The following is a 24,709-nucleotide window of genomic DNA, read 5'->3' as shown; positions in this document are numbered from 1 at the left end:
GGGAGAAAAGAAATTTGTGGCATAACCAGACTAGATGAAGGAATCGGTTGATAGAACACATTCTGAGACATTAAGGGATCACCGATTTAGTTTTGGAGGGAAATGTGAGGATAAATATGGCAGAGGGAGACCAATAGATAAACACAGTAAGCAGATTCAGAAGGATGTAAGCTGCAGTAGTCATGCAGAGCTGAAGAGACTTACACAGGATAGACTAACTTGTTGAGTTGCATGAAGCCAGTTTTCAGATTGAAGACCATAACAACAAGTCTGAAGCCATTATCAAGTACAAAAATGCCGGGTATAACTAGACTTCATTAAGTGAAGTCATCGACAAGATCTATAAAACTGGATGTCCCAGCGTGTGGATAAGTATGTATTATTACGCTGGGACACCCTGTTAAGTCGATGTTAACAATGACCTCACTTAACAGAGTCAGATTATACCGAACTTTGTTGTACTTAGGTAACTGCGTAACGCCGAAATCATGACAGTAGCGTAAAACAAATAAGTTTGTTCAGTCAAATGGTATAAACATCAGTAAAGCAATGGTACTTCATTGTGCTCATGTAAATGCCTCTTCTAATATTTTAAGAGGAATTGTTGTCTTAATATGTTTTAACAAGCCTCTTCGATTTTTGGCCATTGACGACAGTTAATGGCGCTAGTCTAAATCAAGAACACGAGCCCCAAAGAAAGTTATAATGTACTCCAAAAATAACTGCTGTCATAACAAAATATTGTCCACGCCGTCTACGCCATGTATCCACAGGCATTCGTGTGACGTCATGCGTTGTGACAAATCATTTCATAAACTCTTATCTCACTGTTCCACAGATAAATGAAGTCGTTGGAATTATTCGAAGGGACACCACGTAATTGCATTTCTCAAAAATGGATTACGGGCAACTGTATGAACATGAACATCCTCTCCTGTCGCATCTCTAATGTATTTCACTAACATCTGTAGCTCATTAGCAAGGGTAGTCCTCTGCCGTAGTTTGTGTTAGAAGCTCTGCCTGGCGGTCTCCTTCGTTCAAAAACCTACATTTATTCAAACAATAATTGCGATTCTCGGCGTTTTCCCGGCGTAATGAGTACTACATGAAGTTTACCGCTTGCAGCCGCGTGACATAGACTTTTGATTACGATATTACGGCTGGCAAATATTCAGCCGTCATCAGAAGAATGTGTTACACTGTACATTGCTTTATACCAAATGTTGGTGCGGGGAAGCATGCTCATTAGTTGCCATTACATGAGCGCCCTATGCCGAATTATGCGTGCTCTTCGAATATTTCTCCATCTACGGCGCGCAGGCCTACGCGCGATGATGATTCGGCATACGTGCCCTTTATTGGAAAACGGGTCTGCAAGGTTAAAATGAAAGTGTGAAATTAATAAAATGTTTTCTTCCTGAAGCTATTAAAAAAAAATACCGGGTCCCACACACTGTTCAGTTAAAATCCTCCAGAATTGACAAAAGGGTAGATGGATGGGAAAGTAAACCAGCCGTATTCATCTCAAGTGAATTATCCCGACATTCATTTTAATTATCGTTACCACTACCAATCAGTATAACAGCGGGAAAACCTATTTCATACCTAGAAGAGTGCTTGGGAATGTGTAAATTGGTACATAATACTGCAAGACGTCAACAGACGGGATGATTGAAAGCTGTGTGGTCGAAGCGATAACAGGCCGGGAAATAACGCGCGCTTATCTGAACGTTTCGACGCATTACGAGAGCGGTCGATAGTTGCACGCTTCGTACCATTCGTGAGAATGCCCCGCTGGCGAGGTGTCCGACAGGCTTGCACGAGCCCAGTTTTTGTGGTCAGTGTCTCCCGGTTTGTGGTTGTCTGACCAGAGCTACTGTAAAGCAGAAGGTTCTTTATGATAAATGAGGGAAATTTAACAAGCAAAGTAACTAAAAAGGCATTTTCTTGAATGTATGGCTTTGACAGAGCTATGCTGTCGTCATCGGATCTACAAAAGGATGATAGTAAAATAGTTTACAACCGTGTATTACAAACCGATAAATTGTCATGTTACGTAACCTATTGAATTTAACATAAGCTCATACTCTAAAAACTTTTACCACGGATTGACCATTAGTGCTGCAAGTCGCTTCACACTGCATAAGCATTTTCCATGATCATAAAGATCAGTACACGTAGGCATGCCAGTGACGTATTACTCACAAACATAAGCATAAATATAGTGCACCTATCACAAGTGTTCATGATCGTCACCAGCTGGCAAGTGACATAGAAGCGGTGTAAACACAACGACAACCATGTACGTACACTAGGTGGCCCTAGTACGGTTGACTGGATTCTTGTGTTGCATCTAGCGTAAAACCTTGACACATAATTCCATATAATTGGTAATACATCATAAAGGACCCATTTTTATTTACATTTTGCCCAACCCGATAGCTGAGTGGTAAGCGTGACGGGTTGCCCTCCTATGGGTTCGATTCCCTGCTGGGTCGGGGTTTTCCCCGCTCAGGGACTGGGTGTTGTGCTGTCTTCATCATTTCATCCCCATCCGGCGGGCAGGTCGCCGAATGTGGCGTCGAATGTAATAAGACCTGCACCAAGACGGCCGGACGCCAATGACGCCAAACGCTCATTTACATTTACATTATTATCCAAGAGATATAGAAATTGTACTTATAATCTCTGTATTTGCATAGATGGCAACGCCATGTCCCTGGAGAAGGATAAGTGTTATATCCCGCGACGACCGGAAGTGTGGCCAAGTTTACTTCCTGTAGCTGGGCGATATCGACGTACGACGCCCATATCATCTCTCGCAGTAGACGAATTTTCACGTGGTAGCTAATATTCTTTGAGTTGATCGTTGCCATTCGGTATGTTTGGAATCGTGCCACGCCATGGAGGGAAACTCCCATCAGCGGAGGGTGAAGAGGGGCGAAGCAGCGTAGAGTCTCGCCATACGCCACCTGACGGCTTTATTATCGTCGCAATTAGGCCCCCGCCTGCAGTAACTGCAGTAAGACATTTCCAGGGGCAGATGTGGACTCTGACCACAATCTATTGGTTATGCACTATAGATTAAAACTGAAGAAACTGCAAGTAGGTGGGAATTTAAGAAGATAGGACCTTGATAAACTGACTAAACCAGAGGATGTAGAGAGATTCAGGGAGAGCATAAGGGAACAATTGACAGGAATGGGGGAAAGAAATACAGTAGAAGAAGAATGGATATCTCTGAGGGATGAAGTAGTCAAGGCAGCAGACGATCAAGTAGGTAAAAAAACGAGGGCTGGTAGAAATCCTTGGGTAACAGAAGAAGTATTGAATTTAATTGAAGAAAGGAGAAAATATAAAAGTGCAGTAAAAGACGCAGGCAAAGAGGAATACAACGTCTCAAAAATCAGATCGACAGGAAGTGCAAAACTGCTAAGCAGGGATGGCTAGAGGACAAATGTAAGGATGTAGAGGCTTATCTCACTAGGGGTAAGTTAAATACTGCGTACAGGAAAATTAAAGAGTCCTTTGGAGAAAAGAGAACCACTTGTATGAATATCAAGAGCTCAGATGGAAACCCAGTTCTCAGCAACGAAGGGAAAGCAGAAAGGTGGAAGGAGTATATAGAGGGTCTATACAAGGGCAATGTACTTGAGGACAATTTAATGGAAATGGAAGAGGATGTAGATGCGGATGAAATGGGAGATACGATACTGCGTGAAGAGTTTGACAGAGCGCTGAAAGACCTGAGTCGAAACAAGGCCCCGGGAGTAGACAACATTCCATTAGAACTACTGATGGCCTTGGGAGAGCCAGTCATGACAAAACTCTACCATCTGGTGAGCAAGATGTATGAGACAGGCGAAATACCCTTAGACTTCAAGAAGACTAAAATAATTCCAATCCCAAAGAAAGCAGGTGTTGACAGATGTGAAAATTACCGACCTATCAGTTTAATAAGTCACAATTGCAAAATACTAACGCGAATTCTTTATAGGCGAATGGAAAAACTGGAGGAAGTCGACCTCGGGGATGATCAGTTTGGATTCCGTAGAAATGTTGGAACATGTGAGGCAATACTGACCTTACGCCTTATCTTAGAAGAAAGATTAAGGAAAGGCAAACCTACGTTTCTAGCATTTGTAGACTTGGAGAGAGCTTTTGACAGTGTTGACTGGAATAATCTCTTTCAAATTCTAAAGGTGGCAGGAGTAAAATACAGGGAGCGAAAGGCTATTTACAATATGCACATAAACCAGATGGCAGATATAAGAGTCGAGGGACACGAAAGGGAAGCAGTGGTTGGGAAGGGAGGGAGACAGGGTTGTAGCCTCTCCCCGATGTTATTCAATCTGTATATGGATGAAGCACTAAAGGAAACAAAAGAAAAATTCGGAGTAGGAATTAAAATCCATGGAGAAGAAATAAAAACTTTGAGCTTCGCCGATGACATTGTAATTCTGTCAGAGACAACAAAGGACTTGGAAGAGCAGTTTGAACGGAATGGACAATGTCTTGAAAGGAGGGTATAAGATGAACATCATCAAAAGCAAAACGAGGATAATGGAATGCAGTCGAATTAAGTCGGGTGATGCTGAGGGAATTAGTTTAGGAAATGAGACACTTAAAGTAGTAAAAGTGTTTTGTTATTTGGGGAGCAAAATAACTGATGATGGCCGAAGTAGAGAGGATATAAAATGTAGACTGGCAATGGCAAGGAAAGCGTTTCTGAAGAAGAGAAATTTGTTAACATCGAGTATTGATTTAAGTGTCAGGAAGTCGCTTCTGAAAGTATTTGTATGGAGTGTAACCATGTATGGAAGTGAAACAGGGACGATAAATAGTTCGGACAGAAAGACAATAGAAGCTTTCGAAATGTGGTGCTTCAGAAGAATTCTGGAGATTAGATGGGTAGATCACGTAGCTAATGAGGAGGTATTGAATGAAATAGGGGAGAAGAGGAGTTTGTGGCACAACTTGACAAGAAGAAGGGATCGGTTGGTAGGGCATGTTCTGAGGCATAAACGGATCCCAAAATTAGCATTAGATAGCAGCGTGGAGGGTAAAAATCGAATAGGGAGACCAAGAGATGAATACATTAAGCGGATTGAGAAGGATGTAGGTTGCAGTAAGTACTGGGAGATGAAGAAGCTTGCACAGGATAGAGTAGCATGGAGAGCTGCACCAAACCAGTCTCAGGACTGAAGACCACAACATCAATAACTGCAGTAACTCACTCCCCAGAGTGTGGTTCGGGCCATCGTCGACATCGTCACTTACGCCATCAACGGTTTTGTCGGTGTTCTGATGTTCCTCCTTGTTCGTAAGAGAGTAGGACGTCTCGGTGGCAGTCATAATGGTGGAGTCCGTTCGTTCAGGGGCACCTAGGCGAGCCGGCACAGTAGGTACCGGCACGGCCAGAGCCGACGTTGCGGTGTCGTCGTTCTTGTCGTCGCGCAGGTTTTCCGAGGCCTCGATGTATCGGACGGCCTCTGAGCCTCAGGGGAGGTGCGTTGTGTCGGTCCGAGGCCGTACGTCGCCTCTTCTTGCGTCTTTTGGGTGAAAATTGTTTGCATGTCCGTCCCAGAAGACGGTCTTGGAAGAAGGCCTTCGCAGCGAATATAAGTGAAGGTCGTACATATCATCGACCGGGATGAGATCATAAGTCGTCGCTATTGGTAGTGGCGCCGGAGTAGGGTCAATTTGTGAGCTTGACGAGCCGACGAGTCGACCGCAGCGGTATCCGTAGCAACTTGAAAGGTCATCAGTACGTGATCCGACGGACGACGGTCGATGGGAGGAGAAGAGACGCCGATGCGTAAGTGGTCGGTAAAACAGAGTCGGAGGTGCGACAATAGCGGCTGGCAGTTGCGTGATGCGTGGCTAAAGACACTCAGTTCTGAGGTGGTTTTCTTTGGAGCACTCGGAAGAGGTATAGGGTTGGCCGTCGTGTACGATGATCTCGCGGCACCCGCTGATTTGCAGTTAAGATAGAACGTGGCAGCGGAGATTGATGGTGATCTGTCGTACACCGTTAAGAACGTGTAATTTGGAACTGCACCCATAGTTCGGCAGTGTGGCCTTGTACAGTGCCATGGGGGCGGAAGGACGCGATAACGTCTTCCGCCAGTAGCTCGAAACGTAGTTCGAAGGCTCATATGGTGTGCATGCCCAAGTTCTCGTGGTCGACAGTGACCGCATAGACGTTGCCGTCGGCGCGGCAAAAGCGTAGTCCATGTTTGGTGGCACAAATCATTCTTTCACACACCGCGTTGTTGACGAATCTGACGTACACCGTACTGGTTAAGATGGACGAATGGATGGCCAAAATATCGGAAGCTGAGATCTTAGCTAAGTTGCGCAGGAACCGTTCCACTTTCAAGGCCTTTGGTCGGGTGTAGTTGTTGCAGAAGGTGACTGGTAGTGTGGGTTTTCGGAAACGGTTGGTCATGGTTGTAGTACACGTAAGCGACGGCCGCTAAAAGTAAATATCAGCAAGGGCGCGCGCTCCGCACGCGGATACAATACAACGTCCGCACTGCACAGCTGCTTAAACCGGACGGCCAGCTGAGATATCCAAGCATGACTCATGACCCGTCCTCATAGCCTTTCTTCCGGCAGAACCTCATCTCCTACCTTCCATACTTCACAGACGTTCTCCTGCAAAACTTGCGGATTTAGCACTCCTGGAAGAAAGGATACTGCGGAGACATGGCTTAGCCATCGCAAAGACCCCGATTTCGAGTCTCCGTCTGCGAAACAGTTTTAATCTAAGTTTCAGATCTTGGCCAGATCCGAATCGGGGTGTATACTGACCCCTCGGAATGAGATCTTGCCACTGTTAACTAGAATTTAGGTGCTATTACAGCTATGCATGGCAGCTACACGAAACGAAATTTACTATGGGGGAGACACTTGGTCCTACGTGGCGTCACAGAACCTCTGTGTAACGCTATACATAAATTTAGAAAAACGGATGGTAGGAAAACTTTATATCAATATACGTTCGCTTCTTTCAGTAAACAAATGCTGCTTGCTTTGATTTTTACCATTTTGAGACCACTGGCAGGACAAAAATCATTAGAGACTGTTTAATTTTTTGCTGTCCTACTTTTCCAATCTTGGGTGGGCCTTTTCATATATATTTACATACTTCATGTTCGTGGCTCTGAGCACTATGGGACTTAACATCTGTGGTCATCAGTCCCCTAGAACTTAGAACTACTTAAACTTAACTAACCCAAGGACACACCGAGCGAGGTGGCGCAGTGGTTAGCACACTGGACTCGCATTCGGGAGGACGACGGTTCAATCCCGCGTCCGACCATCCTGATTTAGGTTTTCCGTGATTTCCCTAAATCGCTCTGAAAGGGCGCGGCCGACTTCCTTCCCTGTCCTTCCCTAATCCGATGAGACCGAGACCTCGCTGTTTGGTCTCTTCCCCCAAAAAACCAACCAATCAACCTAAGGACGTCACACACATCCATGCCCGAGGCAGGATTCGAGCCTGCGACCGTAGCGGTCACTTGGTTCCAGACTGACGCCCCTAGAACCGCACGGCCACACCGGCCGGCTTCATGTTCATGTTTCATTCTTTGTCTGTATCTACTATTTTCCACCTCCACTGCCCATTCCGTCACCGAGGTTAGTATTCGTGAACAAGGGTGCTCATACGACAATTTTAGGTGGGGGGGGGGGGGGGGGCGGTAGACCTGGGGGGCCACTCACATTGATGTGTCAACCGTCTATGTTCGACGTCAGGCGGCAGCACTAGTAGAAGTAAATAAAGCATGTCAGGCAGTTGCGGAAAACAGTGCAATATATGTCGCAATGCGAGGCATGCTTGACACCCAAAAGGGCACAAACATTAGGCTTCGGGCCGTGGCTGGAAGCATTTCCGGAAGCACTAAGTCTGTAAACTGTTCCCATGCTGCCGTGGTTAAAGTATACTGTGCATGGTAAATCGCGCTATCCAAAACCGGCGCCAAGGCAACAGCGGTGGACCTCGGGCTGTAGGGGTGAAAGACGGCAATTAGACGTGCAACTGTTGGGAAACTGACCCCTGAGATGAACCAAAAGTGTCTCCTCAAGGACCGTTCAGCAAACGTTGCTGCATATGGGCTACTGCAGTACGTGCCAGCTTCACGCTCCCTCGCCGACTGTTGTATATCGGCAACGAAGGATGGAATTTGCAACAGGGGGCCTTTTCAGATGAATCACGTTTCTTGCTCAGTCGGGCAGACTGTCGTTGTTTTGTTGACGTGAAACGTCTGAGAGCAAACGTCTGAAAGCAGGAACGCGTTATCGTCTGGAACACATTTCCGTGGGACTCCCAGGTTGACCTCGCCATTCTGGAAGTCACGCATGTTAAGTATTGTGCACTGCATGGGAAAGGCAGAGTTCGGCATGAAGAAATAGAATGATAGTACTTGCTGGGAGAGTCTGTTGTTCTACTCGCCTTTAAGGGCTCGCTGTGCGCTCGGAACCGGAATGTGCGACGTGATGCGATCGATCGGCATGTCAGAGACATTAAACAACACATGTCCACAAAGCTTCATCGGATTTTCACTTGTGAATTTGCGACTGATCGGAATTTGAAAGAATAACTGCTTTCGTATTTTTGTTCTTCATTGTTAATTGCCTTCAGTAACAACAAAAGTTTCTTCTACGGATTCTCGATTATTCATGTTTCACTTCCATACAATACTTGCTTCCAGACATACATTTCCATATTGCTGTCTAATACCAGCTGAGATGTTTTAAAAAAGAAAATTTCTCTTGCCTGTTTCAATACATTTCTGATATCTTCTTTGCTTTACGTTTGCCACGTAATATAGCTTCTTAGATATAAGAACTCATCTACTTGTTACACTGCCAATCAGGCTGTAACTGGTATAAGTGCACATATATTTATATGTGGTACCTTAATATGTACACACATCAGTGCGTTGGTTGTCTTATCTCTGCTTCGAACTGTCTCCCCACAGATGTAACTGCATCACTACAAGGACTATCCGAACCGGCCGAAGTGGCCGTGCGGTTAAAGGCGCTGCAGTCTGAAACCGCAAGACCGCTACGGTCGCAGGTTCGAATCCTGCCTTGGGCATGGATGTTTGTGATGTCCTTAGGTTAGTTAGGTTTAACTAGTTCTAAGTTCTAGGGGACTAATGACCTCAGCAGTTGAGTCCCATAGTGCTTAGAGCCATTTGAACCATTTTGAAGGACTATCCCTGTCAGTATAGACTATTGTTTTGCGCTCACGCATTCACACTTCAGCCCGTGACCTGCTGCCCAGGGGAAAATAAATATCAATGGCATGTTCTTGGCACATGTGCTTGGAGGTCCTACCCCACTTAAAAGCATACGAATCGTATTAACTGTAATTATTAGTCTTCAAGAAAAATACTGATGTAATGTTGTTCAGTACACCGTCCTCAGTCACCAACAGATATATCTGGACTCATACCCTTTCACCCTGTGTAGGGTGTACCAAAAAGGGCTTTTCAACGTTGGAAACACATATTGCTTTATTTATTTAACCTACATGGATTTTGGGTCATTTTAAAGAAAAATGCATCGACTTTTTTTACCATATTCCTAATCAGGTTAAAAGTGACTTCTGTTGATTATGTGACACACATCCCATCTGATATCGATTTTCTTTACCAAACTCGCTACAGTGTGTCGGGTATAACTTATGCAATTGTGAAATAGATTCTAACTCTGAGTTCTGATAGAGAAGCTGGTAAGGTTGGAACAAACAATGTAACGCTGACGATTCCCCAAACGAAAACGTCAAGAGGTGTCAGGCCCAGTAAATGTCGGGACAATGCAATTGGCACGCCTCAGTCCATCTACATACGTGGAAAATGGACGTTTAGAATATCGCAGATGCCTTACCAAACTCTCAAACCCTGATCAGCCTTCCTTCAAGATGGAGAAGATGACACTAAGTCTGCTTGTCTTATGAATAAATTTGTACGAATTTTCAAAGCTGTAAATTCCTTTTTGATACATGATATATTTTCTATTTTAGTTGTTCACATGCACCCATCCCAGCAACTGAGCTCGTTACACAGCCCGGTTGCCGGACAGGGTTTGAGGGAGGGGGAGGATAGATCCCTTGTCGGAGTAACGAGAGGGTCCATATGCCAGCCAGGCGATTTTCCACACGCACCAGGCTGTTAAAAAGTCCCACCTCAGTTACACGAATCACAGACAATTTGAAACATAACATTTCACCAGTCTATGTGCAGTAGCGATACACCTGGTACCTCAGGCATATTGGTGAGGAAGAAACACAACTAAAAATTCGTGGCTCCCTTCCTTGAGGTGTCAGAAATCCTAGGCAAGCTGCCACCAAGATATGTCCGATGTTCTATAGTTACACAGATGATGCAGGTAGTTAGAACTGTTAGGATACTGGTACTGTTGTACGCATTTTGAGAGAGGCTTTCACCCCTTTCGTATCTCGTTTTAAAGAGTGGGTGGACATTTCATTTATCTACGGCAATAGCCACTTCGTCTTTGTACTGAGTGAGACTTACTTTCTCTATTGGAACATAGATATAGGCTTTCCAAAGTTGAATAATGAAAATGCTGGGTTAGTTCCTTTGCAGAGGACACTGGCGTTTGCCTTTCCCAACCCAGCCAAATTCGCGCTTCTTCTCTAGAGATCTTTTTGGTGGCGGTACAGTAAGTAACAATTTTCCTGAAACTTCCTGGAAGATCGAAACTCTGTGCCGGACCGAGAATCGAACCTGGGACCGTTGCCTTTCGCGGGCAAGTACTCTACTTCCCCCGGCAAATCTAAATTGTGTACTGGACCGAGCTTCGAACTCAAAACCTTTGCCTTTTCCGGGAAAATGCTCTAGATCTCCGAGGTGGTAGGTAAGTATGTCTTTGGAATAACTTTTCCTTCAGGAGTGCTAGTACTGCAAGTTTCTCACGAGAGCGCGTGTGAAGTTTAGAAGGTAGGAGATGAGGTACTGGCGGAAGTAAAGCAGTGAGGACGGATCAATGAGTCATGCTTGGGTAGCTCTGTCAGTAGAGAACTTGCCAAAGAAAAGTGAAGGTTCCGAATTCGAATCTCGGTCCGGCACACAGTTTTGATCCTCCAGGAAGTTTTATAACATCGAACACTTCGATTCAGAGTGAAAATTTCGTTCTGAAACAAACATCTTTTCTTTCTAAGTCGATCTTTCTTCGTCAGCACCAGTTGCGGTGGCTCTGCAGAATATCCGCGAACAATGCATATTTTCTTTGGACCCAATAACCTGATAACCATGTAGCTTTCCGTGGTTTAGCTAAATTACAGTTTCCTACAGTTTTCATACATGGTAGAAACTCCACGAATGGGATACAGAATGTCCATATGAACTATATCTTGAAGGAAAATATAAAACTATATTCATACGTCAATGAGTAAAAATATCAAAGTAGCAGTCGAATTTTAAATTATGTAAGTATAAAACATATTCAGAAAAATAATAATTGTATTTAATTTTTGAGTTGTACTATACAGTATTTACGAATATAAGAGATTAATGCTAGCTTCCACAATACCACAGTTCGCAAAATTTTTGTTCCAGGCAAATGTGTATCGTTTCTCTATTTCCTGGGCTCGAATTTTACCAAACGGTGATACAGATGTAATTAACCAGGCAGGTCTGGACTACTACAACAATCTCATCAATCTGCTGCTGGACAATGGGGTCCAGCCACTGGTGAGTAGTCCAGCTTCAACACAGCAATAATACCGCGTAGTAATTAGTTGTCATACATATTATGTACACTTTGTACTTGCTATACGTCCGTCATCTCTGCTGTTAGAAACGAACATTTGCGTGCCGTAATTATTATGCTGATACAAAATATACCCATGGGTGTGATACTCCAGTGTCACCATCGAGCTGTAAAGTTGGCGAAGTCCCGTGCGATGAGCTACACAACTGAATATTCCTTCAGATTTTTCTTGAGTAATAAATAACTGATTTGTAATATTGCTGTGCCAGAGGTTCGAGGTATTCTCAAACTATCATTGACAATAGTTTCAAGAAATTAACGTTAAGAACTTTATTTCACGCTCACGCGAGTTCAAGAAAATTAAGAATGTTGTACTTTCAATCAAGCCCTTCTTCGTCACGTTGAATTTTTATAGCAAGCAAACAATCTTAGTGGGAGCCTTACGTACCATTTACCAACAGTTCTGGACGAAGATGGTTGACAACTTTTTAATTATTTACATTACTCTTGGAAGTTGCAGCACAATTTTCGGATAGATATTTCTTCTGAACCATACACCTAAATAACACGCATTTCACTGCCATAAAAGCACAGCTTCAGTTCAACACACAGTAATAAAAACATATGTTTTACCAATATTTCTTTTGTAGGCTTCAAAAGCAGCTGACATGGGGACTGTCCAGCTTTGCTTGACTAGCACTGAAAATATCGATACATTCGTTGGCCACATAGGAAGGTCCACCGTATTAACAACTTGAACGATTACCTGAGGGAGAAGATTTGTGCCCGGTACGTTTCTTTTGCAGGTGACGATGTACCACTGGGATCTTCCCCAAGCACTGCAGTACATTGGCGGCTGGCCGAACCCCATTTTGGCAGACTATTTCGTCGAGTACGCTCGGGTTCTCTTCGAGAACTTTGGCGATAGGGTGAGTCTTACAAAACGAAACTGTCAGATAACTGTTTCATCCATTGTGGTATCCCTTTTGAGGGTAGCGACTGCTAGTCTAAATGACAATATACAGTTTCAAAATTTTACATTAAGAACTTTGTTTTTCGGTGATTTCACCATTGTTATCAAGTGAAGTCTATCTTTCGTATGATCACTCTTAATGGAAATCATTGATGAATTTTTATAGCAGAATGCCATCTAGCACCTGACGAGGGTGTTGACGCTGAAAGAGTAGTGGAAACAAAGCGTGCTTATGGTACGTTCCTGAAATTATTTACCAATTCTTGCAGCCGAGACTGTACAACTACCCACCCAGTCAAGTCCAGTCTAACTTTAAGTTAGATAACTAATTGAAACGTTTCTTCAAGGTGACTTTGTTTTCAGATAATGTGAATATAAGATTTCATAGTGAAATTTACTGAAGGAGTCTGCATTCTCATGTACAGAACTCTTGTGACTGATGCAGAATGCCGGCCGAAGTGGCCGTGCGGTTAAAGGCGCTGCAGTCTGGAACCGCAAGACCGCTACGGTCGCAGGTTCGAATCCTGTCTCGGGCATGTCCTTAGGTTAGTTGGGTTTAACTAGTGAATATAAGATTTCATAGTGAAATTTACTGAAGCAGTCTGCATTCTCATGTACAGAACTCTTGTGACTGATGCAGAATGTCGGCCGAAGTGGCCGTGCGGTTAAAGGCGCTGCAGTCTGGAACCGCAAGACCGCTACGGTCGCAGGTTCGAATCCTGCCTCGGGCATGTCCTTAGGTTAGTTGGGTTTAACTAGTTCTAAGTTCTAGGGGACTAATGACCTCAGCAATTGAGTCCCATAGTGCTCAGAGCCATTTGAGCCACTGATGCAGAATCAGTAACACTCAAAACAGAAAACCGAAAATCAGTCTCTTGAAAACGCTCAGTGTTGTGGTTTCAGAGCATTCTCACGTAAACATCTTTGTTTTGATATAGCGAACATGGGAGAAAACTCGGTAATGGGCAAAAGTGGCATTGCGAAAGGTTACAGGAAAAGCCCTTCCGTGTGAATATGTTCTAAGATGGTACCATAGACCTATTGGTTAGAGTTGTTCTGGGAATAATTGGACAGACGCTATGCTCATTGCCACTCGATTTCACAGAACAAAGTTAATTCAGAAATGAAACCTGTCACGGCCTCTGGAGTACCATAGCGAAATCGAAATAAAGACAACGAAGCTGGGTGCAGAACAGAGTAAATTCTCTTACAAAAATGTCCAAAATCAAAATTCTTCTTTCCGTCTCTCTCCAGATGAGGGGCCAAATGATTATAGTCGCATTTTTATGTCTGCTGAAGAGCAGTAGGCGTGATGTACTTAACAGCTAACATAATTTGCAGAAAATTCAGATTACCGTTTGATTATATACAACGCGAACCGACAGCAAAACTGTATTACACATCGGATTTATGCGCAATTCGATAAAGGAAAAGCAATATGTAAGTTCAACGTCCATTTGGCCTCTAGGTTTAGACAGACAGCACGGGTTCGTCCGAAAAAGGGCTTGAGTGCTTGATGTAATGCATGGAAAATAAACAGAGGGGCTCTTCTAGTACACAACTTAATCTTTTTAGGCACGAAATAGTTGACAAATGATACGTAACGAGTTTTATAGTATACGATTCATTAACGCGACCAAGCATAATGGAATTGTAGCTGTACATTTTGTCAAGCCAACAGATTAAAATGGCATAATTCGTGACAAAAGTACTTAAATCGACGGGTAAAACTCTTGGAAGGACAGGAGGGCTGCACAAAAGCAGTGAAGATGCTCATAATGAGTTGAATGTACATGCTATTAACGATGCTATTAAGCAGTGGAACAATAGCTGAACACAGAGATGGACGAGAAATAAAAAAAATTAAAGAAATAAGTTTTGGCGTAGTAGAAGAAATCACGAACTACAATGCAAAAGCAGTCAGACACATAACACGACCTAGGACACAGTGGACATAAAGTCTGGAAATCGGAGCTAGGAGATACGAATGCCTTGTATACAATTTTGACCACAATACAGTGAGAGGCTACTTTTTAAATTGCATGCGAACAGATTGCAAACATTTGAAAGTCACATAAATTGCTCTGTTTCCGCATTACGACGACTGTACTGTACTGTTTGCCTCCCCCCCCCCCCCCCAACATGCCTTATATAATCTGCGCAGCTAACGCTGCCACCTGTTGTCTGAGAGCGGTTATTGCACGTTGACGTCGGAAAAAGCGGTGGTCACGTTAAAGTGATAGGACCACGTAGTTCAGTAGTTCTTACACGATGGCGAGGAATCAGGTTTTTTTTTCCTTTACTGAATTTCGATTCCCCCCGAAGGGGGCGGGCTGGCAGCAGCTTATTACGCTGATCTGCAGCCTACAGACTTTTTAAAACGTAAGAAGAAGGTAAGAAACAATAAAGCAGGCGATAAAACGGTGTAAAACGGCGGAAAATAGTTGAAAGTTAAAACATAAAGGGAAGGGTTGGCAAAGCGAATAAAATACTCAGGTAGCAGACAGGTAACATAATAGACAGACAAGTAAGAAAAATGGCGACAGTCTGGTTTCTGTTCGCAAGAGATATAAAAGTCACACCCAGCGACAGTATGATGTCCGTTCGCAACACTTCGAAAAAGACACACAACACTGAGCACTCACAGTAAACACTGCACCAAAATGTCGGCACAAAGAGGACACACCATAGCCAAGGGCAGATGGGGGAGAGGGGCGGGGGGTGGACCTGGACGGTGGGGACTCATAAGGGGGGGGGGGGGGCAGGGGCAGGGCAGACGCGAGAGGGAATGGGAAAAGGCAGAGGAGGGAAGTGCAAAAGGACTCCGGGGCGAGATGGGGGCGCGGTATCAGGCGACAATGTTTCCTATCAAACGATAAAGTTTGTAATGAAGTAACGGGCTTCGGAACAATAACTGAAGTCATACATGGTGTCCAGCAAAGTAGTCCCTAATTTCTAAAATTAAATATCTCGAAAACCAAGATCGATAGAGGAGCGTAACAGACGATACCTTTATTGTGAAAGCTGCAGGAATTTTATACAGAACTTATACTGAAGTTCCGAAATAGTTCGAAAAGTTACTAACAGATGGCGCTGTAATCGCAATACGTAGTGCCCATAAATAGTGCGCGCAGCTAAGAGAGATCAGTTCCACTGTTCAAACATGAAAGCAGTTTAGTGTACCGAAGCAAGAGGTTGAACTCGTGTATTCCATTGAACAATGTGTTTACTGTGCGGAAACAAGGCGCAGTTTGTAAACATGCTTTAATGTTCCAAAAGCGCCCAATGCGGAAACCATTCACGAGCTCCTCGCCAAATTCCAACGGACAGACAGCGTGGCTGATTTTCTAGCGAGGAATGTTGGCTCTGGGCAAACCGTAGCTCGCCTGAAAATGTTGCCACGGTTTCTGGAATCATTCAGCAAATTCCAGTGCAATCCATCCGAAGAATAAACAGGAGCAGAGACTAGGTTGAAGCTTTCGAGAACGCAGAAAATACTAAGACAGGGGCGTACACATATTCCTAATCAAAATTCAAAGCCACCAGTGCATACCTATACCAGACGTGCAACAGTGGGTTGACTTTGAGAACCAGGTATTCATATTGACTTATAATGAAGGATTTGATCTTAGTTTCATCTGGTTGGCAGATGAATCATAGTGCCACCTGAATGGGGTCGTGAATAAAAAAAAAAAAAAAAAAAAAAAAAAAAAAAAACCTGGCGATTTTGGAGTTCCCAAAATCTCCATTTGTGTGAAGCGAAACCATGGCATTCTCCCAAGGTTACTGGTACCATTGCGGTAGGCAGCAGAGGTATTACTGGCTCCTCCTTCATGCGAGAGACGATCACTAGTGAACAATACGTTTTAATTTTGTAAAAATTTGTCACCACGTATCTAGCGTTGTAGGAAGATGCAAGTTGGGGTGGGTCACATCGCCCTGAACAGCTGTCTTGCTTTCTTGATAAATACATCGGGAATAGAGTCATTGCGTTGAATCATTGCAAATCTACTGCACAGGGATGTCCTGACCTACACATTCGCCTAATCTAACTCCTCATCAGTACTTTTTGTGGGCGAATTGAAAGACACTGTCTACCGAAACCACGAGCTTGAATCGGCAATCCGTGTGGTATTTGATTCTATTTCCGTTGAGACTCTATACTATTTGATGGCAAATTGCATTATTCTCTTGTGCCACCTCCGTGTTGCGATTGGTGGACATTTCACAAGGATTATGATGTTACTGCGAAGATTGCTTGCAGAGGACGAGTTTAATCATGCACGCTGATACTGTTCGAGCTGCACAGCGTACAGCGTCCTCCATTAGTAGCTTTCCGAAATAATCCGAAACTTCTACATAGCTTCTTTATAAAAGGGTTTTATCATTTACAGTAAACATACCTTTTGTTGGGCCCGTCTATCAATCTGAGTTTTTGATATATTTAATTTTAAAGTCAGAAACTCCTTCACTGCACACCCAGAACAACTTTATGGATTACAAAGGTCAATTAATGATCACATGCTTCTTTATTAAAATTGATTTCCGATTTCGACTTTGCAATTCGATCTAAAATTAAGGAAAAAATAAACGAAAACACATAAATAGTTTTAAAAAGCACGAAAAGGGAGTTATTAAAGGTGCGAATAAAGTGAACAAATAACCTAATGATAATAGCAGCGAGACGTAGGGGTGCGGTTAGTCCAAATGGTTCAAATGGCTCTGAGCGCTATGGGACTTAACTTCTAAGTTCATCAGTCCCCTAGAACTTAGAACTACTTAAATCTAACTAACGCAAGGAAATTACACACATCCATGACCGAGGCAGTATTCGAACCTGCGACCGTAGCGGTCACACGGTTATAGAGGTAGCGCCTAGAACGTCCGGTTAGTACACAGAAGATAAAGCTCATAGAATGCATGTTTATCGACGAGATGAAATTCTACAATGGCCGGCGCATTGCACTGATTGGATCGTTTAGTCTATGGTAAGCCACGGAAAGATATGATATTCTACTATGGTTAGTAGCATATCGTCTGTAGTTCAGAACTTTTCGTCTACTTCAAGGTTAATAGTTCGGAAGAACCTCTGACATAGCCGACAAAATCTGTTGTAAAACAATGGAACATGTTTTATGTTAGTATATTATGAACATATTGGAAAACGAGAATCTCCTCAATAGGAGCAACGTTGATACAGCAAACCGAGGTCTTACGAAACCAAGTTCCATCTCTTCATCCATGGAATCTACGGCGTTGTGAATAATGGCGTCCAGGTTGAAAGCAAGTTTCTTCATTTCCGAAAGCTGTTCGATAAAATTCTGCAATATTTATTAGAGTGTAAAATACAAGGTTACGTTGTACTGAACTGTCTTTGTGACCGGCTTGATAACATCCTAGAAGGAGGCCTCAGAACATCTTTCTTAACAGGACGTTATCGGCTAAAGCAAAATTACCTGTAGGTGGACCTGAAGAGATTCCCACGTAAACGTTTAGATTTAATAAGTGCATTAAATCTACTGAAATAAAATCAATAGACCAATGGGGAAGAAATCAGTGAAAAACTCCGGAAGGCCCAACGGTGTCATCCTCAGACCACAGGCGTCACGGGATGCGGATATGCAGGGGCATGTGGTCAGCACACCGCTCTGCCGGCCGTATGTCAGTTTACAAGACCGGAGTCGTTCCTTCTGAATCAGGCAGCTCCTCAGTTTGCCTCATAAGGGCTGAGTGCACCCCACTTGCCAATAGTTCTCGGCAGACTGGATGGTCACCCATCCAAGTGATAGCCCAGCCCGACAGGGCTTAACTTTGGTCATCTGACGGGAGCCAGTGTTATCACTGCGGCAATGTCGTTGGCAAGAAATCAGTGAAGAAGACATAAAACGAAACCGTTCAGATGTGCTGAACCTATAGTGTAAGAAACATGTAGTGACAAAAGAAGCTAACCCAAGGCTGAACAGGAACCGAGATTCTCTCATATCACAAGCATTCACCAAACTAATGTTCCATTAAAACTACAGCACGTACACTTGATCCTGATTTTTTAAATGAAATTTGTTTACGCAGAATAAACTTTACTATAGCATATAAGTGTAATTGGCCGCACTACATTTTTCCGTGAAGAGATTAAAATATACTTCCGTCTCACCCATTTCTTAAGTAAAGTAATGCTGTCTGGTGCTGTCTACATGAACAAAATGTTCGTTTAAGACATCACTGTCATCTAAGGCGTACACATGTTAAAATAATGTTCTGCAGTATTTTTTAAAGATTTAAAACCACGTACTTCCACGTACACAGCGAAAAGAAAAGATTGTACAGCTGGAAAGAGGACGTCGATTTTGATCCAATGACAGCGTATGCCACCTGGGGGGTAGTAGATGTACTGATAATGGTTTCATCGTCATTTGGCCTCAAACACCGTAGTGGCATAGCAACCAGTACGCCATCTGTGTATACCCTTTAATAGGCCAGAAGGCTCAGAGTGTTGTAACGTGTGAAGCAAACAGGCGACCACGCCACGAAGACGCACTCGTTCTTCCTACAGGCAATTGAACGAAATTGGAAGGGTAAAAATTGTGCTGTTCCGAGTTTAGGGATGGTAATTTGAGTATTGCCGTACAAGCTGGCCTTGCTGCTACAGACGTACAACGATGTTGGTATCAGTGTTCGCGCAAAATTTTCACACCCCTAGACGAGATTGTGCAGGGCGTGCAGAAACTTCCCTGCCCAGCACAGGGCCCGGGCAGGCCGGAGTAGCCGTGCGGTTCTAGGCACTACAGTCTGGAACCGAGCGACCTCTACGGTCGCAGGTTCTAATCCTGCCTCGGACATGGATGTGTGTGATATGCTTAGGTTAGTTAGGTTTAATTAGTTCTAAGTTCTAGGCGACTGATGTCCTCAGAAGTTAAGTCGCATAGTGCTCAGAGCCATTTGAACCATTTGAACGGGGCCCGCTCTTGTCTCCAATCGAGCAAGTGTGGGATACGATGGGCGTCTCACAGAACTATGATAACAAGTCGATCAGGTGTGACATAATGTATCAATAATCTCGACCTGCACGATCGACTGGATGCCAGAGTCAGCTCGTGCATTCCCACCCATGGAGGCTATACCACGTACCAATACGGGTGTTTCAACTAGGGTCGATACCTAGTACCTCAGAGCCTCTCGCGCCACTGATTTGCGTGTGTAATCATTTCATGTACTCCATATGCACTGTTACAATAATAAATCTTGAGTGAACTGGAAACTTCTAAAAAGGCGAATTGCTTTTCTTCTGGCAGTTTAACTTCGACGGAAATGTGGGTATTTGGAGAATATTGAAAAAAATGCAACGTATTGTAAATAGCAATAGGAAACATGGGTATTTGAAAAATATCGGTAAAAATATGCAACACATTTTAAATAACATTGGTAAGTGGTCATATGATCCGGCTGTCTGTTCCATCTTAGTGCATTTAGTTGTGCTTCAAAAGTATCACCTGTCGCAGAGTAATAATAATCTGCGGTTCAATGGTCGGGCGTAACGTTTTTCAGTTGTACGCCACTTCAACGAGTTGTGTGTCTCTACGCCATTCCGCCAGGTGTGGCCGAGCGGTTCTAGGCGCTTCAGTCTGTAACCGCGTGACCTCTGCGGTCGCAGGTTCGAATCCTGCCTCGGGCATGGATGTGTGTGATGTCCTTATGTTAGTTACGTTTAAGTAGTTCTAAGTTCTAGGGGACTGATGACATCAGATGTTAAGTCCCATAATGGTCAAAGGCATTTGAACCACTTTTTACGCCATTTATCGAACGGAGGAGAGGGGCTCTAGAGCTTAAGTGGATTCCGAAACACACGCCATAGCTGGTGACTCCTCATATTGCTGAGAGCTAGATTAAACGCAGAATGAAAATTTCCGTTATGTGGTCAGGCTACGAACCCGCGACCTCTCGCTTTCCTGACACGCTCTCTATTGCTGTACGACCAGGAACAATTGTATTAGGGTAAGCCACTGTCGTTCGCTGCCGACTCCTCCCTCCCCCCCCCCCCCCCGTCCACTTCCCCACAGAGATGCTAAAGATGCTACTCCTACATACACGTGGAAAAATCTCTAACAGCAGTGTTCAGAAATCACACGTGGAAACACCAGTGACATTGACAGAGATAGCGTAAAGATTAAGGTGACTACTGACGCTAAGCGAGAAATCCGCGCTCAAAGCCGGGTGTGTCATAAATTTCTAATTGTCACGAGATAATCCTCATGTTTACGCCTGCCACTGAAGCTGTGACTTATCATGCAGGTGAAGTTCTGGATAACTTTCAACGAGCCTGCTGTGTTCGTGAGCGGCTACGCCAGCCAGGGAGGGCAGGCCCCCAGCCAACCTGCTCCAGGTATCGGCGATTACCTGTCGGCCCACACGGTCATCAAGGCGCATGCACGCGTCTACCACCTGTACCAAGAGCAATACAAGGCCACGCAGCAAGGTAAGTTCTGCAGGAGAGACTACACTGATGGCCATAGAAGTTGCAACACTGCATTTCTTCTTATTGTGGGTGGGCAGTAGAGTACGTATTATCACCAGACGACCACAACTATGGGTTCTTTGATTGGTCTGGGAGATGGATCATCTGAACTACGAGGGTTGTCCAGAAATAAAGTTCCAATCGGTCGCTAAATGGAAACCACAGTTGAAATTAGAAACATTTTATTTGCAAGAGTTAGCTACACTTTCTAGCTACTTCTCCACATAGTTGCCGCTACGACTTAGACATCTGTCGGAGCGTTTTACCAAATTTCCTACACCATCGTCATAGAAGGCAGCCTCCTGTGCTTTCCGATACTTCTCTAGCTGGTCTATAGCGCGTAGCCTGCGCCCAAGTATTGTCTTCGTATCCAGCGTTTCATGTGAACAGAGATGATAATCAGGATGAGCCAATTAGGGCTGCATTGTGGGTGATCGAACACTTCCCATCGAAAAGGCTGCAGGAGGGTCTTCACTGCCCCTGCAGAGTACGGATGAGAATTGCTGTGAAGAAGGAAGTGCGTGGCAGTTATGTTAGGCGGGCTGCATTCATTAAGGCCAAGCTTCTTAGCGGGCCCTCCTACATGGCAGGAGACATCGTTGTTCTAGGCACCTTTACTCGCTCACAGTGTGCTCACAACGGAAAAGAGCCTCTTGATGCGATCGGCAGACGTACTAGAGACACTAACCAACACATCTGTGCAAAGCTTCATCGGATTTTCACTGTGGTCTCCACTTCGCGACCGATCGGAACTTATTTCTGGACAACCCTGGTACAACGTATGAAATTTTAGTTCATTTCATTACATGGATGAATAAAAAGGTTCACTTAACTTGATACAATCCTTTGCCACAGGAGTGCCTCATAATTTACAAGTACCATAGACAATTGAAGCATTGCTGGATGCACTAATCTTGAAGTACAATTTTCAACAATTACAAAAATACGTTTCCACCTGAGACTTCTATAACACTTTAATCCTAACCGACGATGTTGCCAGCTTTAATTGAGGTCACAAACTGGGGCACAGAGCTTCCTTGCCTGACTCTGTATTGACCTAAATGCAAGAGCAGTGCTGTGCCGAGAAAGAGGGCGTGTCTTCTTCGTTGCGGATTGCAGCGCGGCATCGCTAATGTCTGTGGTATCGACGTGCCGTTTCCGGTTCTGACGTGGCACCAATACCATAATAGGTATACATGATTTAATTGGGAGTACACAGGACGCGACGTTTAACACCTGTAGTAACAACAGTGCTAACCAGGATGGACATCGAGTCAAAATGAGCTTGTACAACATATACGCAGGTAGGTCATGCCATGTTGTCTGAATACTATTCCACAGTCAGTGTGCCAGTCTTTCAACTACCCATGACCACCTGTTTTCAGTGAGTGATGGCCCTGGAGAACGTGATGGTTAGGCCAACAACCGAACTTGGGAAAGCCTCAGATCCCGGTGTCATTCACCCAGAATTCTTCTTTTGCACTGCAGCAAACATATGAAAAAGTGGCTGGCCGAATTCTTCACAAACATTCTGCGAATGGGCAACATACCGCATGACATGAAACGAGCGAAAGCTGTAGCCTTACCGAAACCAAGTAGAGCAAATGTAATACAGAAAGTTATCGACCCATAACTTTACTTAATCTGTTGTATAAGCTACTGGAAAGAATCTTGTGCACTATAATCTGTCACAAGATGTTCGAATACATGCCTGTTGAACAGGCAGAATTCATACCTAACCACAGCTGCACAGGTCCTCACCCTAACAACCCTCATAGAAGTCGAGTAACAGAATCGAGAGACATCATCAGTACTACTGATTGCTCTGAAAGCTGCATATGATACTGCATGAGCACAAAAGTGTCACACTGAATGTTCTGCAACTCATTCCAAGCCTAACACTTGTCAGTAACCGATTTTTCGAAGTACTAATGGGCAAAAAGATGAGGTTACAGAAGAAGCAAAGCAATGGGCTACCGCAAGGACGTGTTCCGATCCCTCTGCCGTTCACTTTGTACATATCCAAAATGCCTAGAAAAACATCAAGGATGTTTGACTATTGGGAGAGGGCAGAGAGATGTTGAAGTTACGCTTCAAGACATATATCCCATAGGTGCGCGACTGGAGAGAGATCTGGTAATCGAACAGGCCAAGGCAGCATATCGACGGCCTGTTGGCGAGCGCTATCCTGTCGGAAAGAACCCCCTGGAATGCTGTTCATGAATGACACCACAACTGATCAAGTCACCAGATTGACTTTCGATGTGTTACTGTAGCGCCGACTGCTGCTCAAATTGCTGCTGCAGATGCAGTACGATGCGCCAAACCCACACGCCGAACGCCATAGTTCCCAACTACATAGTACCTTGTGACTGTCCCAAATGTGATCCTCTTGAGATTGTACATTCTTCTGACCACTGCTGCCGGCAATCATGCACACTGGCTACATTTGTGCCAAGTCTTTCTGCAATACTGCAGAAGAAATATCGAGCTACTCGTATACTACTACACGATCTCATTCAAACTCCTTGAGGTGTTCCTAATGGCGTCTTTGTCGGGTTAAAGCCAATCTTGAGTAACATCAACTCTTCGTGCCAGTTTGAGATTTGTTATGATCGGTAATTATGGTACTGCAATTTTAATGTTTAGCAGTTCTGTGACGTGCTGTTATTAATTTACATTCATCTTGCAAAGCAGTTTGATCACCTGGATATTACCACTTGTTTAATGCTTGAGGAAAATTATGCTAAAAAAAAAATAAAACAAGCTGAAAACACACTTACACAATGCACCTAAAACCCACTTCCTCGCCATCCCCATCCCAATATCCCAGTAGTGTAACAAGGTGAGTTCTGGCTGAGATATCAATGTTATCCTCAAGGTAACAGATAAAAGAAGAATGCCAAGAATGCCCTGACTCTCCAGGCACATGGCAGGGTTCCATACCTTGGGCATTTGTGAATACTGAAAGTCCATCATCTGCTGTGAGAGGCCTAGCCAAGATAAATCTAGGACAAGGCTCCCTTGTCGGCCAACAGAAATCCTACTCCCTTATCACACACCACTTTATGTAATTTCTGTAAGACTCTGTAGTGAAAGGAAGAAGCAGAGTTATCCTCCTCAGAAAACAGTCGTATAAAATACAAGGTATGTACATTGATGGTACGGTGAGCTACACTATGGGACAGTAATATGTACACTTACAGATACCTTGTAAACAAGGTATAAACGGAGAGTGCATTGGCGTAGTTGTCATTTGTACTTGTGTTATCAGTGTGAGAAGGTGTACAACGAGATTATGGCCGCACCACAGGAATTAACAGACTCTGAGCGCGAAATAGTAGGAGGAGCTAGGTGTTTGGGTCCTTCCATTTCGGAAATAGTTGGGAATTTAATATTCCAAGTTCCATAGTGTCAAGAGTGTACCGAGAATACCAAATTTCAGACATTACCTCTCACCATGGACAATTCAGTGGTGAGCA

The 24,709-nt window shown here is 44.0% G+C and overlaps 1 protein-coding gene across 1 annotated transcript in view; it reads left to right on the top strand.

The window, feature by feature from the left end:
• The window catches only part of LOC124805315 (myrosinase 1-like), a 92,099-nt gene that overhangs the window by 21,264 nt on the left and 46,126 nt on the right, over positions 1 to 24,709 (top strand). Inside the window, exons 4-6 of the mRNA XM_047265830.1 lie at positions 11,592 to 11,726; positions 12,552 to 12,674; positions 21,005 to 21,188. Of these exons, the coding sequence (XP_047121786.1) occupies positions 11,592 to 11,726; positions 12,552 to 12,674; positions 21,005 to 21,188 (442 nt within the window). The remainder of the gene's footprint in view (positions 1 to 11,591; positions 11,727 to 12,551; positions 12,675 to 21,004; positions 21,189 to 24,709) is intronic.

The sequence above is a fragment of the Schistocerca piceifrons genome, chromosome 7, assembly GCF_021461385.2.
Source record: "Schistocerca piceifrons isolate TAMUIC-IGC-003096 chromosome 7, iqSchPice1.1, whole genome shotgun sequence".
Lineage (NCBI taxonomy): Eukaryota > Metazoa > Arthropoda > Insecta > Orthoptera > Acrididae > Schistocerca > Schistocerca piceifrons.
Note: the sequence above shows the minus strand (reverse complement) of the source record. Positions and strands in the feature narration are given on the sequence as shown.